General features: G+C 44.7%; 1 protein-coding gene and 1 long non-coding RNA gene across 2 annotated transcripts in view; one reads left to right on the top strand and one right to left on the bottom strand.

Annotated features, from left to right (window-relative positions):
- The window catches only part of LOC116461642 (uncharacterized), a 33,460-nt gene extending 28,294 nt beyond the window's left edge, over positions 1-5,166 (top strand). The window contains exons 3-4 of the long non-coding RNA XR_004246156.2: positions 1,684-1,797; positions 4,819-5,166. This is a non-coding gene — a long non-coding RNA (uncharacterized LOC116461642). The remainder of the gene's footprint in view (positions 1-1,683; positions 1,798-4,818) is intronic.
- CLSTN2 (calsyntenin 2) overlaps positions 1-19,127 on the bottom strand; it is a 643,984-nt gene that overhangs the window by 88,340 nt on the left and 536,517 nt on the right. The window contains exons 7-8 of the mRNA XM_032143419.2: positions 16,633-16,881; positions 9,553-9,674 (exon numbers count right to left, since the gene is read on the bottom strand). Coding sequence (XP_031999310.1) covers positions 9,553-9,674; positions 16,633-16,881 — 371 coding nt within the window. The remainder of the gene's footprint in view (positions 1-9,552; positions 9,675-16,632; positions 16,882-19,127) is intronic.

Below are 19,127 nucleotides of genomic sequence, written 5' to 3' on the forward strand. Positions count from 1 at the left end.
CAAGTTCCCTTCTCACTGCACACGGACTTCACAGTGGCCAGTGCCTTTGCATCATGTCTCCCAAGTAAGCAGGATTAGCAGTGAATTGGCCATTACACATTAGGATTCAATTTTACCAATTTTTTGCCCTTTCATACAGTGGAAGTGACAGAAAATATCATTCCTATTATGAAAGCAAACATTTGGGTTCCAAGCCAAGGAGACGCCTCCCTCCCTCCCACTGGCACCAATCCCCAAAGGAAACGAGAAAGGTAGAAACACGACACAGTCAGTGCAGTGACTGAGCTCCTGCTGCTTCCATCAGGACCACTCCATGGCTTGAGTATCTTCATTTATTATTGAATAGATTATTTGATTTACTAAGCATTTATAATTGTGTTGACGTTACTTCATTCTTTTTAACTGTAAAACAATATTCTTTTTAATGTTTATATTATTCTCTTCTTTTTAACACTGATTTTAAATATGTATTAGGGGATGTCTACTGAAAACATGCATTCATTGCCTCTGGGCAGATGTACAGGCTGAAACACAAATAATGATTTTACAGAAGCAAACGGAATTGCTGAGCAGGTGCTCCTCAGGAGAAAACAGACCAGACAGGATCCAGGCTTGCCAGCAAAATGGGAGAAATGTAGACTCATTAGCATCTTTGATTTGTTGAGATTTAACAGTGATATAACCTTAGACTCCAAGTCAGGATGAGAAAGCAGGGGAAGTGGGTGAGACGGCAGCAGGGAAAAGAACGGCATCCCTGTAGCTCTCTTCACTGAGAGTGTGGATTCTTCTTTAAAATAGGCTCTTCAGAAGAAAAATAAAGAAAATCCAAGTAATAACGAAAACCCAAGAAAACTTTGAGAAATCAGCTCTTCAAGGAAATGGCTCAGGATGTAATGTTAAATAAGCTATGGAAACCATCAGTGGGTTTGTGGAGGCTATGTCTACAATACGGCACATATGGAATTATCTGCTTATCAGATTTTACTATTAGTTAGGTATGCAATATGCTCCATCAACATTGGTCAACACTGATCTGCACTTTGTTAAGCTTCCCTTCCTTCCCTTTATTCACTTCACTGTGGTCTCTTGGTGACTCCCTCCTTTTAGTCATGGTACAGCCTCTGCAACACAGCAGACGTCTCTCACTTGCTAATAATCATAGCAGTCACTACTTGTTCATTGCCCGCTATAGATCTGAAACTATCTGCACTACACGGGTGAGCTAGAGCAGAGAGTTTATTTAGAAGGTGATTCTAGGTTAGGAGGACAGATTAAGTGAGGAGAATGAGTTAAGGAAGGAGGAAAAGCCAATCCGAGAGGGTGTTGTTAAGGTTGTCATTGCGTGTAGTGGGGGCTTCTTTCCACTGAGGCCCCTGGGAAAGTGCAGGGTGCCGCCCAGAATTGCTCCTAACTTCCAGGACTGACTGCTTCTGCACCCCTTTGGGTGAGGGGTGCTCCTAGGGGTGATAACACTGCCGTGGTTCAGGACTGTGCTCGCTGGAACCCAGCAGACTCCTGCTGCCTTGGAAAAGGCCCTGAGGAGAAAAACAGAAAGGTCCAGTGGTGCAGGGTGTGCACTGCAGAGCAGATTGGCTGGGTAAAGTGGGTTTCTGTGCTGCTTTAGGGGAAAGGCAGGTATGGTCTAGTGAATCTAATTCTCATACTAACTTTGTCAACTTTAAGCTTCCAGGTGAAGCTCTGTCAAGAGAAAGAGGATTTCATGAATTTGCTTTACTACTTACAGAACCAAGCACAGAGGACTCAAACAAAAGGTTTCTTTTCCACTTCTCATAGCAGGTAAGGCGATTTGGCACCTTCATCTATTAGAAAAATATGACTTAGAGAAAAAGAAAAGCCCCAAATCTGCTCCATGGGGATCCTAGTCCTGAGGCTTATAAGGAAGCAGGCCTGGTGAACAGCCAGGAGCAAGCAGTGAATGGGGGTTTTACAAAGCAGTGCCTCTTCCTCCTTCCTCCCTAGTTCCCAAGCTGGAAGGGGAGGGCTGTGGAGACCTGTGGTAGAGACACCTTACACTGGTGTACAGAAGAGCCTACACACCTCTTCAGAAATGATGGCGCAGGGTTACCTCAGCAAGGTGTGGGGAGATGGGAGGTGGATTGATTTATGAGCCTGAGGCAGCTCCAGGGCTCCCAAAGGCTCACAAGTGAGGTATTAGTTTCCTATTGCTGCTGTAACAAATTACCACAAACTTTGTGGCTTAAAACAACACAGATTTGGCCGGGCATGGTGGCTCATGCCTGTAATCCCAGCACTTTCGGAGGCTAAGGCAGGTGGATCACAAGGTCAGGAGATTGAGACCATCCTGGCCAAGACGGTGAAACCCTGTCTCTACTAAAAAAACAAAAAACAAAAAACAAAAAAACCAAAAAATTTAGCCTGGCGTCGTAGTGGGCGCCTGTAGTCCCAGCTACTCAGGAGGCTGAGGCAGGAAAATTGCATGAACCCTGGAGGCGGAGCTCGCAGTGAGCCGAGATCGCACCACTGCACTCCAGCCTGGGCAACAAAAAAACAAAAAAAACCCCCACAGATTTATTATCTCATAGTTTTGGAGGTCAGAAGTCTGAAATGAATTTCACTGGACTAAAATGGAGGTGTCAGCAGGGCCACATCCCTTCTGAAGGCTGTACTGGAGGATCTGTTTCCTTCCCTATCCAGTTTCTAGAGGCTGCTGCATTCCTTGGATCATGGTCTCACATCATTCTGACCTCTGCTTCCATCTTCACGTCTCTGTTTCTGGCTCTTACCCTCTTGCCTCCCTTCTTATAAGAACCCTTACTACTATATTGGGCCCATAAGAATAATCCAAAATCATTTCTCCATCTCAAGATCCTTAACTTAGTCACATATGCAAACACCGTCTTGCCATGTAATGCCACATATTCACAGCTTTGTGGAGTTCAGAGGTAGACATCTTTGGGGACCATTATTCTGTCTGCCACAGGCACCTAACAGAGCCCAGAGGTGCCAGGTAAGGTGACATGGCATGAGAGTAATGAGGAGAAGCCATGCAGCAGGAATCTGGGGCATGATGAAAAGCTGCAAGAAAGGGGCTTTAAGATGGAACGAGCATGGCTCAGGCAGTGGGTGCAGTGCTAGTGCCAGCACACTGGCACTCTCTCAAAAAGAAAGCAAAACAAATGGGATATGCATGCCAGCAGCTACCTTTCCAGAGAGTGGATGATCCAACCATTGCACCACTCTGACCTGAGAAGCCCAGGATGTCCCATGTGGGTCTGAGGACCCTTCTCTGCCAACACCATGAAGCCACAGAAGCCACCTCTCTCCAGATGTCTTGAGGCTCTCTTTGAAATGGAAACAGTCAGGGAGAGGGACTAGAATATGACTGGGGCTTGTCAGGAAGCCATATATGTCATGGGGAAATAAAGAGATACTAGGTTCACTTTGCATATCCAAAGTGAGTCACTGTTTGTGACTGTCTCCCTACCCCCAGAACACACACACATACATTATTTAACCAGAACAACCCTGCAAGTTGATGTCATAGAAAAAGTCATTCGGAATTCTGCCTGAAAGAGAGAGAGAGAGAAAAAAGACATTCTGGACATCCTTCCCCCTCTGTTTAGGACATTGGTTCCTAAAGCACACCTGGTCTTAATGAGGGCAGGGCACAGGCAGGGATGCCGAGCAGAGTGGCCTGCTGCATTGGAAGAAACATGCCCAATGACGCCAAGAGCTAGTCTTTAACAGCAGAATTAGAGTGCTGACAATGCCCAATTATTTTGCTCATTAAGATGACCGGTCTGAACTGCACTGACCATTCTCCAATTAACTCCTTGGCACTTGGCTATAATAATGATTGAACTAACCTATTTGACTCCACGTGAAACCGAATGAGCAGATGCAAGTAAACTGACTCTGCATCATTCTAACACACTTTCCTCACCAAGAATAAAGGATGTATTCACTTTTAGATCCTTCCAGGAGCTTTAGAATTCTACGCAAGTAGAATGGACTTGATAAGCAAAGGCTCTGGCCCAAGACAAATGTGCTCAAATCCTGGCTCTGGGGAACTCGGGCTGTGACTTATGATCATTTATATGAGAAGGAGGAATACCACCACCAAACCATAGACCTGGGTTGAAGGGACCCTCTGGGTATGGTGAAGGGCTGCTGGGGACCTGAGAAGCTCCCCTCATACAGGGAGTTTAGCATTCTCTATGGGAGGTAGGGCAGGGGCAGAGAGAACTGGAAGCATTCACAAAGGTGATCCTCTTAAGAGGATCCAAACTTCTCAGACACATTACTGTGTGGCTTTCTTGTATCAAAATAGTAGCTTTTTAAATCAGTAATCTCAAACCAGAGACCAGAGAGTAAAGGTGGACTGCAGAATATTTTGTTTGGCCAGATTATCTGTTTTCGTAAATGAGCACATATTAAAGTTGAGAGATTTTACATAGAAATCTCATTTCTAACTTCTGAGCAACTGGAAGTGCAGCACGAGGCCCAGATTCTTGTATAGTTTATAGCCGTGTGGTGGCTAAACCGTTATTACTTTATTTTACTTTCCACTGAATCTTACATTCACCCAGCCAGGTATTGTCACTCATCTTGATGCTTCTTCCCACCCACAATTATTAGAGTTTGGGATTCTTGCAAAAGATGCTCCCAAGGATATGTAAACTGGGTATCAACTGAGCGGGGCTGAGTTTCCCCAGGGTGGAGTTGTGTTGTTCTTCCCCTGATCCCTGATGCCTAGTACAATTTCTGGCACAGAGAGGGCAACAGCCAACTGAATGAATCTGACATTTGCATCCTGTGCTTGTTGCAATTTTTCAGAGACGCACTTTTTTCCTTATGTGAGCTGGGGGTACCTGTGTGCTTGCTGGTCAATTGAGGCTGTCACTCAAGCTGCGTCTTCCCGTAAGTGGAACATACTGTAAAACATCAGCAGATTTCCCTGCAATCACCATACCAGGTCTAAAGGGAAGATTATTAGATCGTGACACTGAGTCAACCATATCCAAATGATATTAAAGCCAGGAGGGGCTGCAAATTAGTCAACCTTTCCTGTGTGTGCTGGCAGCTGGGCACCCTCCTCTGCTTTTGTCTGGGTTTGCACATGACTCACTGCAGGCTCGAGGGATTTGCATTAGTGGATCATAAGTAAAAATCTCATTAAAATGACATTCTCCTCATCATTATGATGGCTTTAGTGAGATGCCCTGGATTGTCACAGGCATCTCCTGGAGCTGGCTGTTAATAGATTTATCTGGCTGTCCGTCCACCTTGGCCAGAGCCTGCTGAGGTGTGGGGCAGAGGGGCTGGGCTGACTAAAGCACACAGTGCCTCTGTGGAACTGCCTGTCTCAGCAGCACTCCTGAAGGGCTATGTGAAAACCATTGTGCCTGGTTTCAGTGCCATGAAGAGCCACTGTTCAAACATGTCTGTCCAGGGCTGGGGTTCCTGGGGGTGCCTCTAACATAGCCCCTGCCACCGGCTCCATTCAATGGCCTAGCATGAGTTATATTTGCTTAAACTTGATAAATCTGATGAATGTCATACTAGAATTCCTTATATTTGCCCATCTCTAAAATTCCCAGTCTTCTCTTGAATAGTAGATGTTTCAGTTATGGCCCATTCCTTTGGGGATAAAGCGCCAACTCAATAATATGATATGAAAAGCCACTTGAGATTTAATTGTCCACCTGCTCCTCCACAAGGGGTCCCAATACCTGTCAAAGCTTTCTCCTTCCACCCCATGCCTGTGCCTATGCCCCGCCACACTGAGAGCTCACACACCCTGACCCCAGCCCTCCTGCTCACTGCTGTGCCACTAGGCTGCCCTGCCCTGCACCACAGAGAACTCCACATTCCTTTCAGATGTTCCCTCCCAGAGGCCTTCCCAGGCTTTCAGGCCCAGGTGCCCCTGCAGGGGCTTCCACAGACTCGCCCCATCTGGCCCCAGCCCACAGTGCCTATCACATGGGATTGTAAACTGTCTTTTGATGTGTTTGTTTGATCCATTACCATGGAAACTTCTAGAGAACAGAGACTCTTATTTTAGCTACTAATCCCAGGTACCCCACACAGAGCCTAGAGCACAGTTTGTGCTCAGAATAAACTGCTGAATAAAGAAATAAACGAGTCCCTATCAGGCATTAGAACAGATAAAATGCTGAAATTCCCAAGGTAGGCCAGGAGTTAAAATACAGACAGTACATTAGACTGGCTTGAGTCCTTTCTGGCCAAGGCCAGAAAGTTCTGTAACAGTTACAAATCCATTGGTGGTAAATCTAGTAAAATCTTGAAATAAGATATCAAGATCAAAGATGAACAATGTTTGAAATCCAGAGAGTAAAAAATGGCAACATTCAAGGGTTTTAAAATGCTCAATAAAATGAGTCAAAAGATCAATTAATCACCTGGAGGTTTTCAAAGATCTCTGGATATTTCCTCTCTCCTCTCTCCCTCCCTCTTCCCCTGCCTCACTTCATTTCTCTCTTCTTTTAATCTTGACATCTATTCACTGTTATGCAAACATTTACTAGGCGCCAACCATGTGCTCATGCCTATAACATGCACAGAAGAGCTGGAGATGAGTAGGACGCTACTGTGCCCTCCAGGAGCTCAGTGCAAAGTGAGCAGACAGGCAGGATAAATGGGTAACTACGGAACAGTAGGAATGGGGATGGAGTTCTGCCTGGAGACTGGGGAGCAGAGAAGAGAGGCAAACCACCCATAGGGGTGACCCAGGATGGCTTCCTGGGGGAGGTGACCTTACTAGGTATGCACATTCTGCGCATCAAGTGATTTACACCCAAGAAACTTCTGGCAAGGTTCTGTCTACACAGGGAGCTGAGTAAGGAGAAAGAGGGGTCTCTGGGTTGGTCAGTATATACCACTGGATTGCTAGCATGGGAACTATTGAGGTTTCCTACACCCTACTCACTGTGGTTCCCTTCAGAGGGAGGGCAGCTGTGCAGGTGACCTGGGGCTCTGATCATCAACAGGCAGTCTTTAAACTTTGTAAATGTTAATTTCTTTAGTAGAGGAATGCTATGGACTGAATTGTGCCTCTCCCAAATTCATATTTTGAAACCCTAACCCCCAATATATTTGGAGCTAGGACCTTTAGTAGGTAATTAAGGTTAAATGAGGTCAAAAGGGTGGACCACTATTTCGATAGGGCTGGTTCCTCATAAGAAGACAACAGAAGAAGACAACACACAAGAGTGCTCCCTCTCTGCCATGTGAGGACATGGTGAGAAGGAGGCCCTCTAAAAGCCAGGAAGAGATCTCTTAACAGGAATTAAATTGGCACCTCGATCTTGTACTTCCTAACACCTTTAACTGTGAGAAAATAAATTCCTATTGTTTAAGCCACTCAGCCTGTGATATTTTGTTATGGCAGCCTGAGCTGACAAAGAATGGGACAGCTTGAGCAAAATGAAGATGTGACCATTTTAGAGGATTTCATCAAGACTACGAACATTTTGTACTTCAGTGATCATTCTGATCTCTAAAATTTTTGTAAATTTAGAAATGCAAATTTTTAAAATTTCAAATTATCTGGCACACCAAAGCAGCAGCTGGGCATAATGGAAAGGGTAGGTCCTACCCATAGTTTGCTGTGTGACCTTGGACAAGCTACTGGACCTCAGTCTCTAGCCACACATTAGCCACCAGGAAGGGCTGTAGCAGAGATGAGAATAATTTCCCACGTGCAGCCTGCCTAGCACAGAGCAGGCATTGATAAATGGTAGTCAATGAGATCAGGGTAGTTTGGAATGTGTTTGGTGAATCTCAGCCCCTCCCTAAATTCACCACTTTGGGAACAGATGTTAGAACTGCTAGATTCACTATATCTTTATCTTTAGAACCAGAATTCCTTCCTCACCTATTTTTAATTTCCAAGCCCATGACTTCATTTGCCTGCATCAATGCCTCTCAATCCCATCTTAGAAAATGCCTCAGGATATCTATAATTATCTCAACCAGTATAGCAATGTTCCTATTTTAAAAACCCTCACAATATGGAATTTATTTTAATTCACTTCAATTTGTATTATATATTTTAAAACATCCCATAAAAGCCATATGGCACTTTAGGACATAGCTGAGAGGTTGCTGAGAAATAAAATACACAATGTCAAGATTTCACAATTCCTGCCAGATTCAGAATTCCTAACTCAGAGGAACATATACTAATCAAGATGCCATATTTTTAGAATTAGCATACAGCAGGATGGGATTTACTGGGAGTGGATTAGGCAGTTGCCACTGGGCTCCCCTAGCAACTTTTCCATCAGCTTGGCATCCTTAATCTTGTCACATTGCCTGGAGTTCCACTACTGAGAGATACCTTAGAGTTAATGAATCTTTGTTTTAGAGAACATACATGTGTACTTCTATGAGGATGAAAGGTGGCAGCAATCATTTCCATCGCAGTGTGAATGAATTCCTCCTGGAATACTTCCTAGTAACACTCTAAGATCAGCTCACTGGAGGACTGGAGACTTGGATGGAACAGAGAGAGGGTGGGGGTGGAGATAGAGTAACGAGGAGGGAGAAGGGAAAGGATTATCAATCAGTCAGCCCTCAGCAAGGTGAGGCAGGTAGTGTAGTATACACAGTGGGCTTTGGACGAGGTAAAGAAGACTGGGGGTCGCAGAAGTGCTTAGCCCAGCATATGGAAGGGGCAGAATAAAAACCAAATGAGGTCCTGGGGCCCCAGGGAGGAAGGGTCAGAGAAAGGGCATCATTTCCTCTGCTTCATTAAGCAGCATCTATTCTTTAATCCCATTTTCTGACTGCTGGCATTCTTTCTCTTGATAATTTAAAACACTTTTTAACAATTAGCCCCTGGTCCCTTTCAAATTGAAGCAAAGGCCAACTCTAGTCTTGCTACATAGACGCTTCCTGATGGCACAGCCACCCACAAAAGTGAATACTACTTCCACCGTTAATGCTCCACAGTCCTCAGAAACATACTTCAAAGCTTTGGAGTCACACCAGACACTTGCTTTGTCATTGAAAGTATGATGCAGTGGCTCTTGTGATCAAAAGTCATGAGGCTCTGGAGTGAGTCACAAATTTTTCCACTTAAGAGCATGCACTGCCTAAGGTGCTCTGTGTCACTGCTTACTTCAAAGTCCTCCAGTCCCTGTCCTCAACCTTGTGTCACCCAAAGGAGGTAGTAGAGCACCAAGGGAAGACATGGAGCATTTGTGATTTAAAGATGTGCTAACAGAGATCATAACTGGGCCTGGGGATCAGGAGAACTGGCTTCCACAAGCTCGATGTGGAGCAAATGGACAAACCACACATGACAGGTCCAGTGACCCGGCAGCATCCCAGCTGGGAAGCGTGTCCCTCCCCACATTCACCTGGCTATAAGGAGGCAGTTTCCTTCCTGACTTTAAGATGCTGTGTGTCTCCCTAAGCTGATTTTTCCAAAATTCAGCAAGTGGTCAGGACCTTGCAGTGCCTCCCCACTGCCATCACCATTGGATTGGACTGGCCACCCCCGCGGAGGCATGAGTAGCAGCAGGTGTGAGGTGAGCACCATACCTGATCCAGCTTCCAGTGGAACTCCGCGGGGCGAAAGGTGTCAGCCTGGTCGAAGTCCTTCCGCAAGAGAAAGACGAGGCGGCAGTTGTGCACATATAGGGCGTAGTGATGCCGGTTCATTTCTGAAAAGCAGAAAGAAGGTTTGAAGAGTGAGAGAACCCCTGTGTCAGCCTCCACCAGAGGAGTCTTCCTGCTCACTCACTTAGCACAGCACAGAGGACAAAGGCATGGGCACTCCAGTCTTCTCATTTACAACTGGCTCTGATGATAGTTCTATAATGCACATGATAGAGCTCTTCCAAAGTGGAAGAGGAAGACTCAGGAAAACCCACAGCCAAACTCTTGCTGAGAAGCCATCTGGACTTCAAATACCCACCTAACTTGTACCAGATACTGCATCAGACCCAGGGTACGAATTACTTAGATTAATATGCTCCTTGTTTGTTGGTTACAGATGCTTCTGGAGGGATTAGGGAGCTATATGCCAATCACATCAGTCACTCTGTGCTCCTTTAACATACTGGTTTCTTCTAGAGTTCTGGGTTTTTATTTTATTTCATCAGATAGCAGTGACAACAGTGACCACAGAGTACCTCTTCTCTCTCTACCTAATCTATATGAAGCAGAGCTGCCTCACTTTTAGCTGCTAGGAGGAGGGGATAGGTTGATTTTCCAGCATTAGAGATAGTTTTGTGACTCCAACATACCCTCCCCATATACAGGCAATTAACAGGAAGTTTTCCTCTCCGAATGTAGAAACTGCCGTTCATGCTTAGAAAATTTCGTGTCATGGATCCTGGCAGAAGAGGAAATGTTCTTTGACCAATTCTTAGAGAACTTGAAACTTACTACATTATAGAACACACCAGAAATCTACCAGGAGGTGCATGTTCCATAATGTTGGTTGGATGAGCAGGTGCCCATGTGTAGTGGAAAGAGCACAGGCCCTGGATTCAGGTAGACTTTGGGTGGAGTTGTATCTTGGGTGATGTTGAGAGAATCATTTCACCTCTCAGAGCTTCAGTTTCCTTAACTATATCATGACATTGATGCTGGATTCTCATAATGTATCCCAAGAATGGAATATTGCTATCAATTCCTGTACATCCTGTATAAACCTTGCCTATAAAGTTTGGGTGGGAGGAATCAATACCAATTACATTTCTAGGATGGGCCCTGATTGCTCCTGGCCAAACAGGCTCATGAGAATCCCCCAGCACATGACTGGTTCAGGATCCATGACCATGTTCCTAGTGCAGGCCATTCTCCTGGCTTCGAAGCTGCTGTCAGGAGTTGGCAAGTGGCTCAGTTCAAGCTAGTGATATGAGCACTTTTCTCAGTGGTTCTGGGAGGGAACTGCTCTTTTAGCAGAAAGCAAACAGAAGAGATACTTTCCTTCCCGCTGGAAGTTGTATTATACCACTGCGAGGCTTGGAGCTGTGCAGCCATATATGCTAATGTAAAATGGATACACTTACAGGCACAGATCTGAGAAATTGCAGAGAAAAGGAGCCAGGCCTTAGATACACTTTACCTTGATGATGACTTCATGAGCCTTCATACCTCTGGATGTTTTCAGTTACAAGATACCCACATTCTCTGTATTAGTTTGATTTTTTGGTTATCTGATATCAGTTTGATCTGGACTTTCCATTCCTTGTAGCTGAAAGCCTCTTAATTGATACAATGAGGAAATGTGTGGAATGCACCTGCCCAGAACAAATGCTCCATAACTGTTACTTATTAGAAGGACTATCACACTGCCTCATGACCAGGGCAACACAACAAAGTAATGCTTTCAGGAAAGCATTACCAGTCTTGAGAACATAACCAGAGGATGGCAGGAAGGAGAATGGTCAGGGTCTCACTGTGGCAGGGCTGGCCTCGGCCAACATCTGGGGGACCATTTTTAGCCTCTGGATTGGCAAAACACCCGGACTGCTTACGGGGATTTTACTAAAGATTTCTTGTCCCTCTCATCACTGTATACCTGACTTTTCTGTGGTTTCTGTTGATAACTCTTAGGAAATATAGAAAGGAAGAATTTTTGCCTTTAGTTTTATTTGGAGTTAGGAGAGGTTGGGGCTAAGGGTGTGGAACAAGAAGAATGGAAGGGCAAACCTCACTCTACTACAGCAGCTTCTAGCCTGGGAGATTTCTTCCTCCTTCTACTCCCTTTCTCTGAATTCGTAGAGTCAACTCATATGCCAGGATACCTGGTTTATTCACTGTGTTGGTCATGTGATTTGCTCAGGAATCCATTTTATTCCTTTTCCTGTCCTTAGGAATTCTTTGTTGTACCTTTCTTCCCTTCTGTCTGTCCACGTCTCAGGTAGATCCTAAAGCCTTCTGCTCACTTTCATGAATTAGAATAGTCTTGAAGGGTTTAATCCAAATCAAACATCAGTCTCTCATCCAGTTAAAATAGATGTTCCTCTTCTCCACTCAGTCTTTACCCATGGCTTGGTGGCCCACAATAGGGAAAGGTAAGATCTTTCATTCTTCTTGTTCCACATCCTCATCCCCCAGCCTCCTCCTAGCTCTACCCATGGTCAGACGTAGGGGAATATGGATGAGAGGAAAAGAAGTATAAAGTCTCTTTAAAAAGCCAGTAGACTTTTTCATTTTCCAAAGGCTCTGCAGAGGTCTCCAAATTGCCATCTTCACCTCCCCACCCTCTGTAAGGATGGCCCTGCTATAAATCTTTACATAGGAATTGATATGGTAAGTGACACACTCCTTTTCTGGGTGGCTGGGACATTTGTGCTTGCTGCAAATTCCTCGTGTGAAAGATGCTCTTTCCAGTTGATCTTCCATAATTCCTCCTCAGCTTCTCCCTTCTCTCAGGAATCCCCTCCAGCACACACATCAGCTCCCGCTACTGGGACCCCTCTTCCTGGAATGCAGCCCTCTGGTTGCTAGCCTTGCATATTTCTGGATGTCCCTTTGGCCCACAAGAACAAAAACACCTGTGTTCTGCCAAATTGTACCAGGGAAACTGCTCTCCCTCTGGCCCCTCTCTCCTCACCCTATAATTGTGGCAGCCCCATCATTCACTTGCCTTCAGACACCCTGGGCAAGAATCAGGGCCAAGCTTTCATGTACCCTAAACTAGACATGAGTCAGGCCTTTCCAGGACTTGCCTGGGCTCTGCTCTGACACCAGCCTGTAGCAGACTTAAGAGTGTTTGCAGCTCAGCCAACTGGCAGCAAAAGTTAGTTTCTCACTTCCTTTCTACAGAGGACAACCTCAATCCTTCTGAGTGGTTTTCTGGGCACCTCTGTAAGTGTGAAAATACCCCCATCCCTTTCCTAGCAGGCAGGGGGACCATCCTGGCACTCTCTACCAGGCTGACACCTCCATCTCTCTCACCTGGTGACTGCTGAACAAGGTTGGCCCCTCTCTCTTAGAAAACCCTGTAGGGAAGTGGCTAGCACTGTATGTAGCCACTGATCATTCATTGTTCTCAGTTCAAAATCAGAGACAGAAAAGGGCTGCATGCCAGGGGAAGAAGATTCCAGCAAGAAGAGCTGATGTGTGTGTAGGAGGGGATTGATTACTGTGACAAGGCAGGGGCTGAGGAGGAATCATGGAAGGTGACTGGAAAGTGCACTGTTCATGGGAGGAATAGAGAGGTAAACCCCAACAGAGGTGGGCTTAGAGGGGCACAGGGCCCCACACAATGACCTCAAGGTAGACACACGGCTATGTGTTCACCTAACCCTATTTCCTTTGCTCCTGGGTTCACATCTAAACTCATTTCACAGCCTCCTTCATGGGTAGGTGGGGCAATGGGACCAAGCTGTGGCAAATGGAATGTGTATTAGAAGTCAAACATGTTACTTTCTGTTCTGGCCAATAAAATCCTCCTGTGTTCAGCTCTAGCCTTACTTTCTGTTCTATGGTTGAAAATGGCAGCAGCAGATGATGCAAGAATCCTTGGCTACTGAGCGTTCTGGGCAAAGTAGAGCTCGCCTACCCTCCAGACCCACATGGGGCTTCTGGACAATGACAGGAGGTAAACCATGGGGAAAGAATGTTAGCTACTGAGATGTTTTTCTTGGTGGTGGTAGTGGGGTTAGTGGTCCTCTGTCTCTTTTTTTGCAGTTAGCCTTTGCTGACTAGTCAATTCTGTTATCCAGCTATTTATAAAATAATTTATAATGGGACAGCATTAGTAAGTTTTACTTAGTACACCAGACAGGGCTTAGTGCAATCTTCATGAAGAGGAGTTCAACAATTTACAGCAAAATCTTCCTTTCCTAACATTTCTATTATTTGAATCAGTAATTCAACTTCTGGCTGAAATAATAAGAAATGTCCAAAAGGTATATACCAGAATATTCTTTACAGCATTGCTGTGTTTGCATTTAAAAGGAGACAATCTAAATATCTAATGAAAAGGGGCCAGTGACATGAAGTATGATAAATCTACATGGCAGAGTTTTAAACTTCCAAATAATCCATATTTTAAAAAATATTTTATCACATGGAGAAATGATGTGGAGATAATGTTATATAAAGGTAACTGATGACATAATAATATCACAGATATTATAAAAGTTTAAGGACATTCTACATACACACAGAAGCAAAAATAACATTATAATGAAATGTACTAAATGTTATCGGAAAATATCTCCCTAGTGGTTAGGATTTTAGGTAATTTGTGAGTTCTGTTTTATGCTTTTCTGTGTTTTTCATGTTTCCACTATAGACATACATTGCTTTATAACTTGAAAAAATTTTTGATGTAAAAAAGCCATAATCAAGCTTTCATTTATTCCGGATTTTTTTTTTTTAATTTAGGACGGGGTATTTATAGATTTTTTTCTTGCTGTCAGAAAAGTTAGAGAAAAATCTTCCCACTTTCTCTGTGCCAGTCTTGAGTGCTGTTTCACACAAGGGCCCAAGCTCAACACTGGGTGCTCCTTGGGGTGCTAATCTGGGGGTACTGCTAATTTGGGGGTGCTGAATGCCTTCTCAGGGGACTGCTGTGATGACAGTTGAGGCCAAGTTCAGCCATGGCTTCCCGTTAGGCTCCTCCAAGATTCTTATTGAGCTGGGTGGGGCTCTAGCATCTACACGTCTTTACAACTACACTAACATATTCTAATGAGGACCACTGATGCAATAGCATGGGCCTGGGACACAGGGTCAGAGGATCTAGGTCCAATCCTGTCTTTCTTGGTAATCATCTGTGTTATCCTGGGCCCATCACTCAGCCTTCCATATTCCAATTTCCTCCTTTATAAGCAGAAACATTTATATCTGTCGGACTTACCTCCCTGGGGACTCGATATAGCTCAGAAAGGACTATATGTGCATGGCCACTGACTCCAGCTCACACTGCTTTGTATTTGTCTGCACATTCTTAAGCTGTTGTCTCACTGGGATGCTGGCTCCTGGGTTATGATGGGAATACCTCACAGGGCACTGCACAGGCTACTGAACTGCGTCCCAAACCTCCACCTTCCTGCATGAAGGTCCCAAAGAAAAACCTGTCCTTGGCACTGACTTCTACATAGACTTGCCATATAAATAGGGAAAGCCAGGCACCTCTCAGTTTCTGCATCCAGAAAATATGTTAACATTTATTATAAAGATCAATTGAAACAGAGAATGTGGCGTTCTTGTAGCAGTGTAATGAGGAATAAAACTGGAAGTAATAATAACAACATCAAATAAATTAATGGAACACTGATTTATGCATGTGATGCTACTAAGTAATTTCATACTTTATTTCATGTTTATTTTCCCCATTTTACCTATGGGGAAAATGAGGCTCAGAGAGATTAGCGACTCCTCAAAGGTCATGCCTTAAGAAGTGGTCAAGCTGAGATGGAAACTTCGGCCGTCCAATAGCAGAGGCCGAGCTTCAGCTCTTCTATATTGTCTTTTTACTGTTACATCTGCTGTGGTTGTTATTTATTTTGGGTGTTTTAGCAAAAGTTGTATTTGAAATGGGAAACTGTAGAATTATAATTAAACGCAGAGTTGTACAATTTGCATAAGATCTTGGGATGTTTGTGTATGTGTGTGTGGGGATGGGTGGGTGTAGTGACAAGAGCATAGGTTTGGATTTAGTTGGATCTAAGCTGACATTCTAGTTCTGATACTGACTGTATAACTACTTGTGACAAGTTATTTAACCTCTAAGGAATGTTTTATCCTTAAAATGGCAAAAACAATAAGGCTTTTATAAAATAATTATAGAGACCTGTGTTTAGAATAGTAATAGCTAACACAGATTGTCATACTTCCTTTGTGCCAGGCACTTCTTAGCACTTCATGATTATGAAGTCATTTAATCCTCATAAGAACCCTATGAGGTAGATACTACTATAACATCCTGTTTACAGACAGGTAAAGTGAGACACAGAAAGGCTAAACAACTTGCCAAGGTTACCCAGCTAATCAGTGTTAGGGGACTTTAACCACCAAGCCGTGAACTTCTTGCACAGGCTCAGCATGCTGAAAAGCCTATCGAATGGTAGCTATCATTACTATGTATGTCAGAGGTTTTCAAACTACTATTCTAAATTAGCAGTACTTTATTCAAAAGATATATATAGTAAAGTATATTGGATATATACAGCTTTTGGATATATACAGTATATACTGTATATGTACTGTATATAATACAGTAAAGGTGGAGCTTCTTTGTTTGAAGTAGGAATAAAGATTCCTCTCTCACCCCCATCTCACGTATAGCAGCCCCAAAGCACTTCTGGGAATGCTAGCATTCTGAGGAATCCAGTTTGAAAACCACTGATTCCAGCTTTTACATCCTTTGTGTCTGTACCCCTACTTTACCCACTTCTCTGCTCCTGCTCTACCTCAAGCCAAGTCTGGAAAATCAGCAGCCAGAAAGCCAGAGACCACAATATATATTGGCAGGGTTCCTCTCAGGCTCCTGCTTTTCTTCCACATCCTGCTTGTCTGTGTCCATCTCCGACCATGTGGGACAAAATGGGCAGCTGCTGGGGTAGGGGTGGAAGGGCTGGGGTAGGGGTGGAAGGGCTGGGGTAGGGGTGGAAGGGCTGGGGTAGGGGTGGGAGGGCTGGGCTAGAGACTCACCGGTTTTGTCTGAGTTGCAGAGGATGGTTTCCTTCTCGGCTCTCACACCAGGGCTGGGGCCGTGTTTCATCCACATGGTGATGGTGAACTGGTCGGTGAGGTTCTTGGGCACAATCCCATCGGGGATTTTGGCGCCCTGCCTGCCGTCGAACTTGAAGATCATCTCACTGCTGTCCACCAGCAGTCCTGCAGTCCAGTTGGTGGCAGCACTAGGGGATGGCAAGAGGTCAATGATGCCAGAGGAGGCTCCTGCAGAGGGTCAGGAAAGAAAGGATAACAGGTCATTCCTAATGGGGCGGTGTCCTCATCTGTTTTCTGCTCCTGGGTCAGGATGAACTACTCAGTGTACTTACTCAGAGACGTCTGTGCCTAACCGTGAGCTATGTGACTTAGGAAAAGAAGTGCCAAATGGTATTCCAGCCCCTGAGTTATTTATGGTTTTCTTGGGGAGGCATCAGTAACTTGCATCAGTAACTTACAGACAAAAGTGCTGCATGTGGCAAGGTAGGATGCAAGAAAAAAGTGTTGGAGGAATTTAGAAAGTTGGAAAAACCCTGGGGGCTCTTACTAGCAGGGAGGGTTCCTGGAGACAGCCAGGATTTGATTTGGATGGATGGATTCGCTCACACACCTATCCATCTGTTAACCTGCCAGCCATCTACTGAGCACTAACCATGTGCCAAGACCCCTGCTAGGTGCTGGCTCTATGAAGGTGAGTCAGACACAGTTCAGAGCCAGCAAGTTGACAAAATGTGATCAGGGCTGTGATTGGGGAAAGTTCTAGATCCTGATCCCATGAGAAGGAGCATGAGCCACTCATTACACTTTTTTACAAATATTTGTTGAGGCCAAATGATGCAGTGGTGGAGAACACAGGTTTTGAAGTCAGCAGAACTTGAATTTGACACCTGGCAGCAAAATTTGCTAGCTTTGTGACTATGAGCAAATCAGTGACTCTGTTTCCTCTTTCCAACGAGTTGTGAGGGCTGAATGAGATAATGCGTTAGAGCTTGCAGTAGCATGCTCACTGCATGGCGAAGGTTCACACAGTGTTAGCTATCATGTTATCATCGTCATTATTATTATTTCTGCTGCTACTATAATAGTACTCAGGCTAAGGCATGAAGACTTCATCTGAGGCAGCAGGAGTGGGGGCAGGTTTATTTTAGAAGAATCACCAACTTTGTGGAGGGGGGCGCTGAGGTGAGAAGCGACAACTGGCCTGCCAGAGAAGACTGGATTGTCCTGCCGGGTAGGTCTGGGGCCTCCGCTGACTCTCCGCAGAGGCTCAAATACAGAATTCTTTCCACCCTTCTGTTCCATACACAGACAGGGCTCAAGCACTAAGGGAAGGAGGGCCAGGAACTTGTAGTCATTTTCAAATAATAAGAGTCAGGGAGTCTAAAGTGTGACCTGAGTTGGGTGGGCAGGGGTATGGGGGCTCTTTCCGGGTATGGCACTGACCAGTCAGTCATAAACTCTGATGGGTTTAATGGACAGTGGTTGTGTGTATTACCTGCCATTTGTCCAGGTTTTGGATTTTTGACTTTTGTATATCAGAGCCTCATCTTACCTAGGGTTTGGGTTCCAAAGTCAGCCACTACAAAAAAAAAAAAAAAAATCTCCTACCATTAAAATGACCCTTTGAAGATTCCTCAAGGAAGGCGCCATGCTGGAAATCAGTTTACTTGTTTGAAAATGTTCAGCTCAGCCAGTTTTCCCTCCATCTGTGGAGGAGATCATCAGCTCTATATCCATTGGCTAGTAATAGAAGGTTATGCTATGTGAAGAGCATGTATCCTTAGAACCCAGATGCTCTGCTTCTCACCATGACAGGTTCACTCTGGGTGAGGCTTCTGGAATTGTGGTGTCTGTGAAGGTAGAGATTAAAATCTCCCAATTCATGCTCATGCTGTAGCTTGTATGTATCAAAGGGAAGTGTGGGCAGAGTTGACGGCATCATTTACATGAGTATTTCCTAGAGATTTTGCCTGTTACTGCACCTGACACATAGTAGGGACCCAGTTAATATTTATAATTACCACTCAGTGCTCTCACGAGATGCTCCTGGAAATTCACCCAATGCTTAGGTGGGTCCGTCCAGCCCCTTGTCCATGCCCCACGTCTCTCATCACACTTACCTGTTCTCATCCCCTGCTGCTAACTCCTTCATTGATATCCATGTTACTTATGTGATAAACTAATTTATACAAATGTTTTAATGGCCAATAAAATCTTTGCTGTCCTTTAATACCACCCTCCACAGATATTTCTAAGAAAGACATCTATCAAGGTGGTAGCAGAGAGACATCTGTGAGTGGTTTGGAAGTAGGAGATACATGGTTTTTGGGGGAAAGTGCATTTTCCTAGTACCCCTGGGATAACACAACATGGCGATAGCTTCTTTGACCTATTAAGTTGGGTCTGATACCAAAACTTGTCCAGTGTGAAGACAGATGGTGACAGAGGTACACACAGAGCATGTCGGTTCCTGA

This window comes from Hylobates moloch, unplaced genomic scaffold, assembly GCF_009828535.3.
Source record: "Hylobates moloch isolate HMO894 unplaced genomic scaffold, HMol_V3 SCAFFOLD_22, whole genome shotgun sequence".
Taxonomy (NCBI): domain Eukaryota; kingdom Metazoa; phylum Chordata; class Mammalia; order Primates; family Hylobatidae; genus Hylobates; species Hylobates moloch.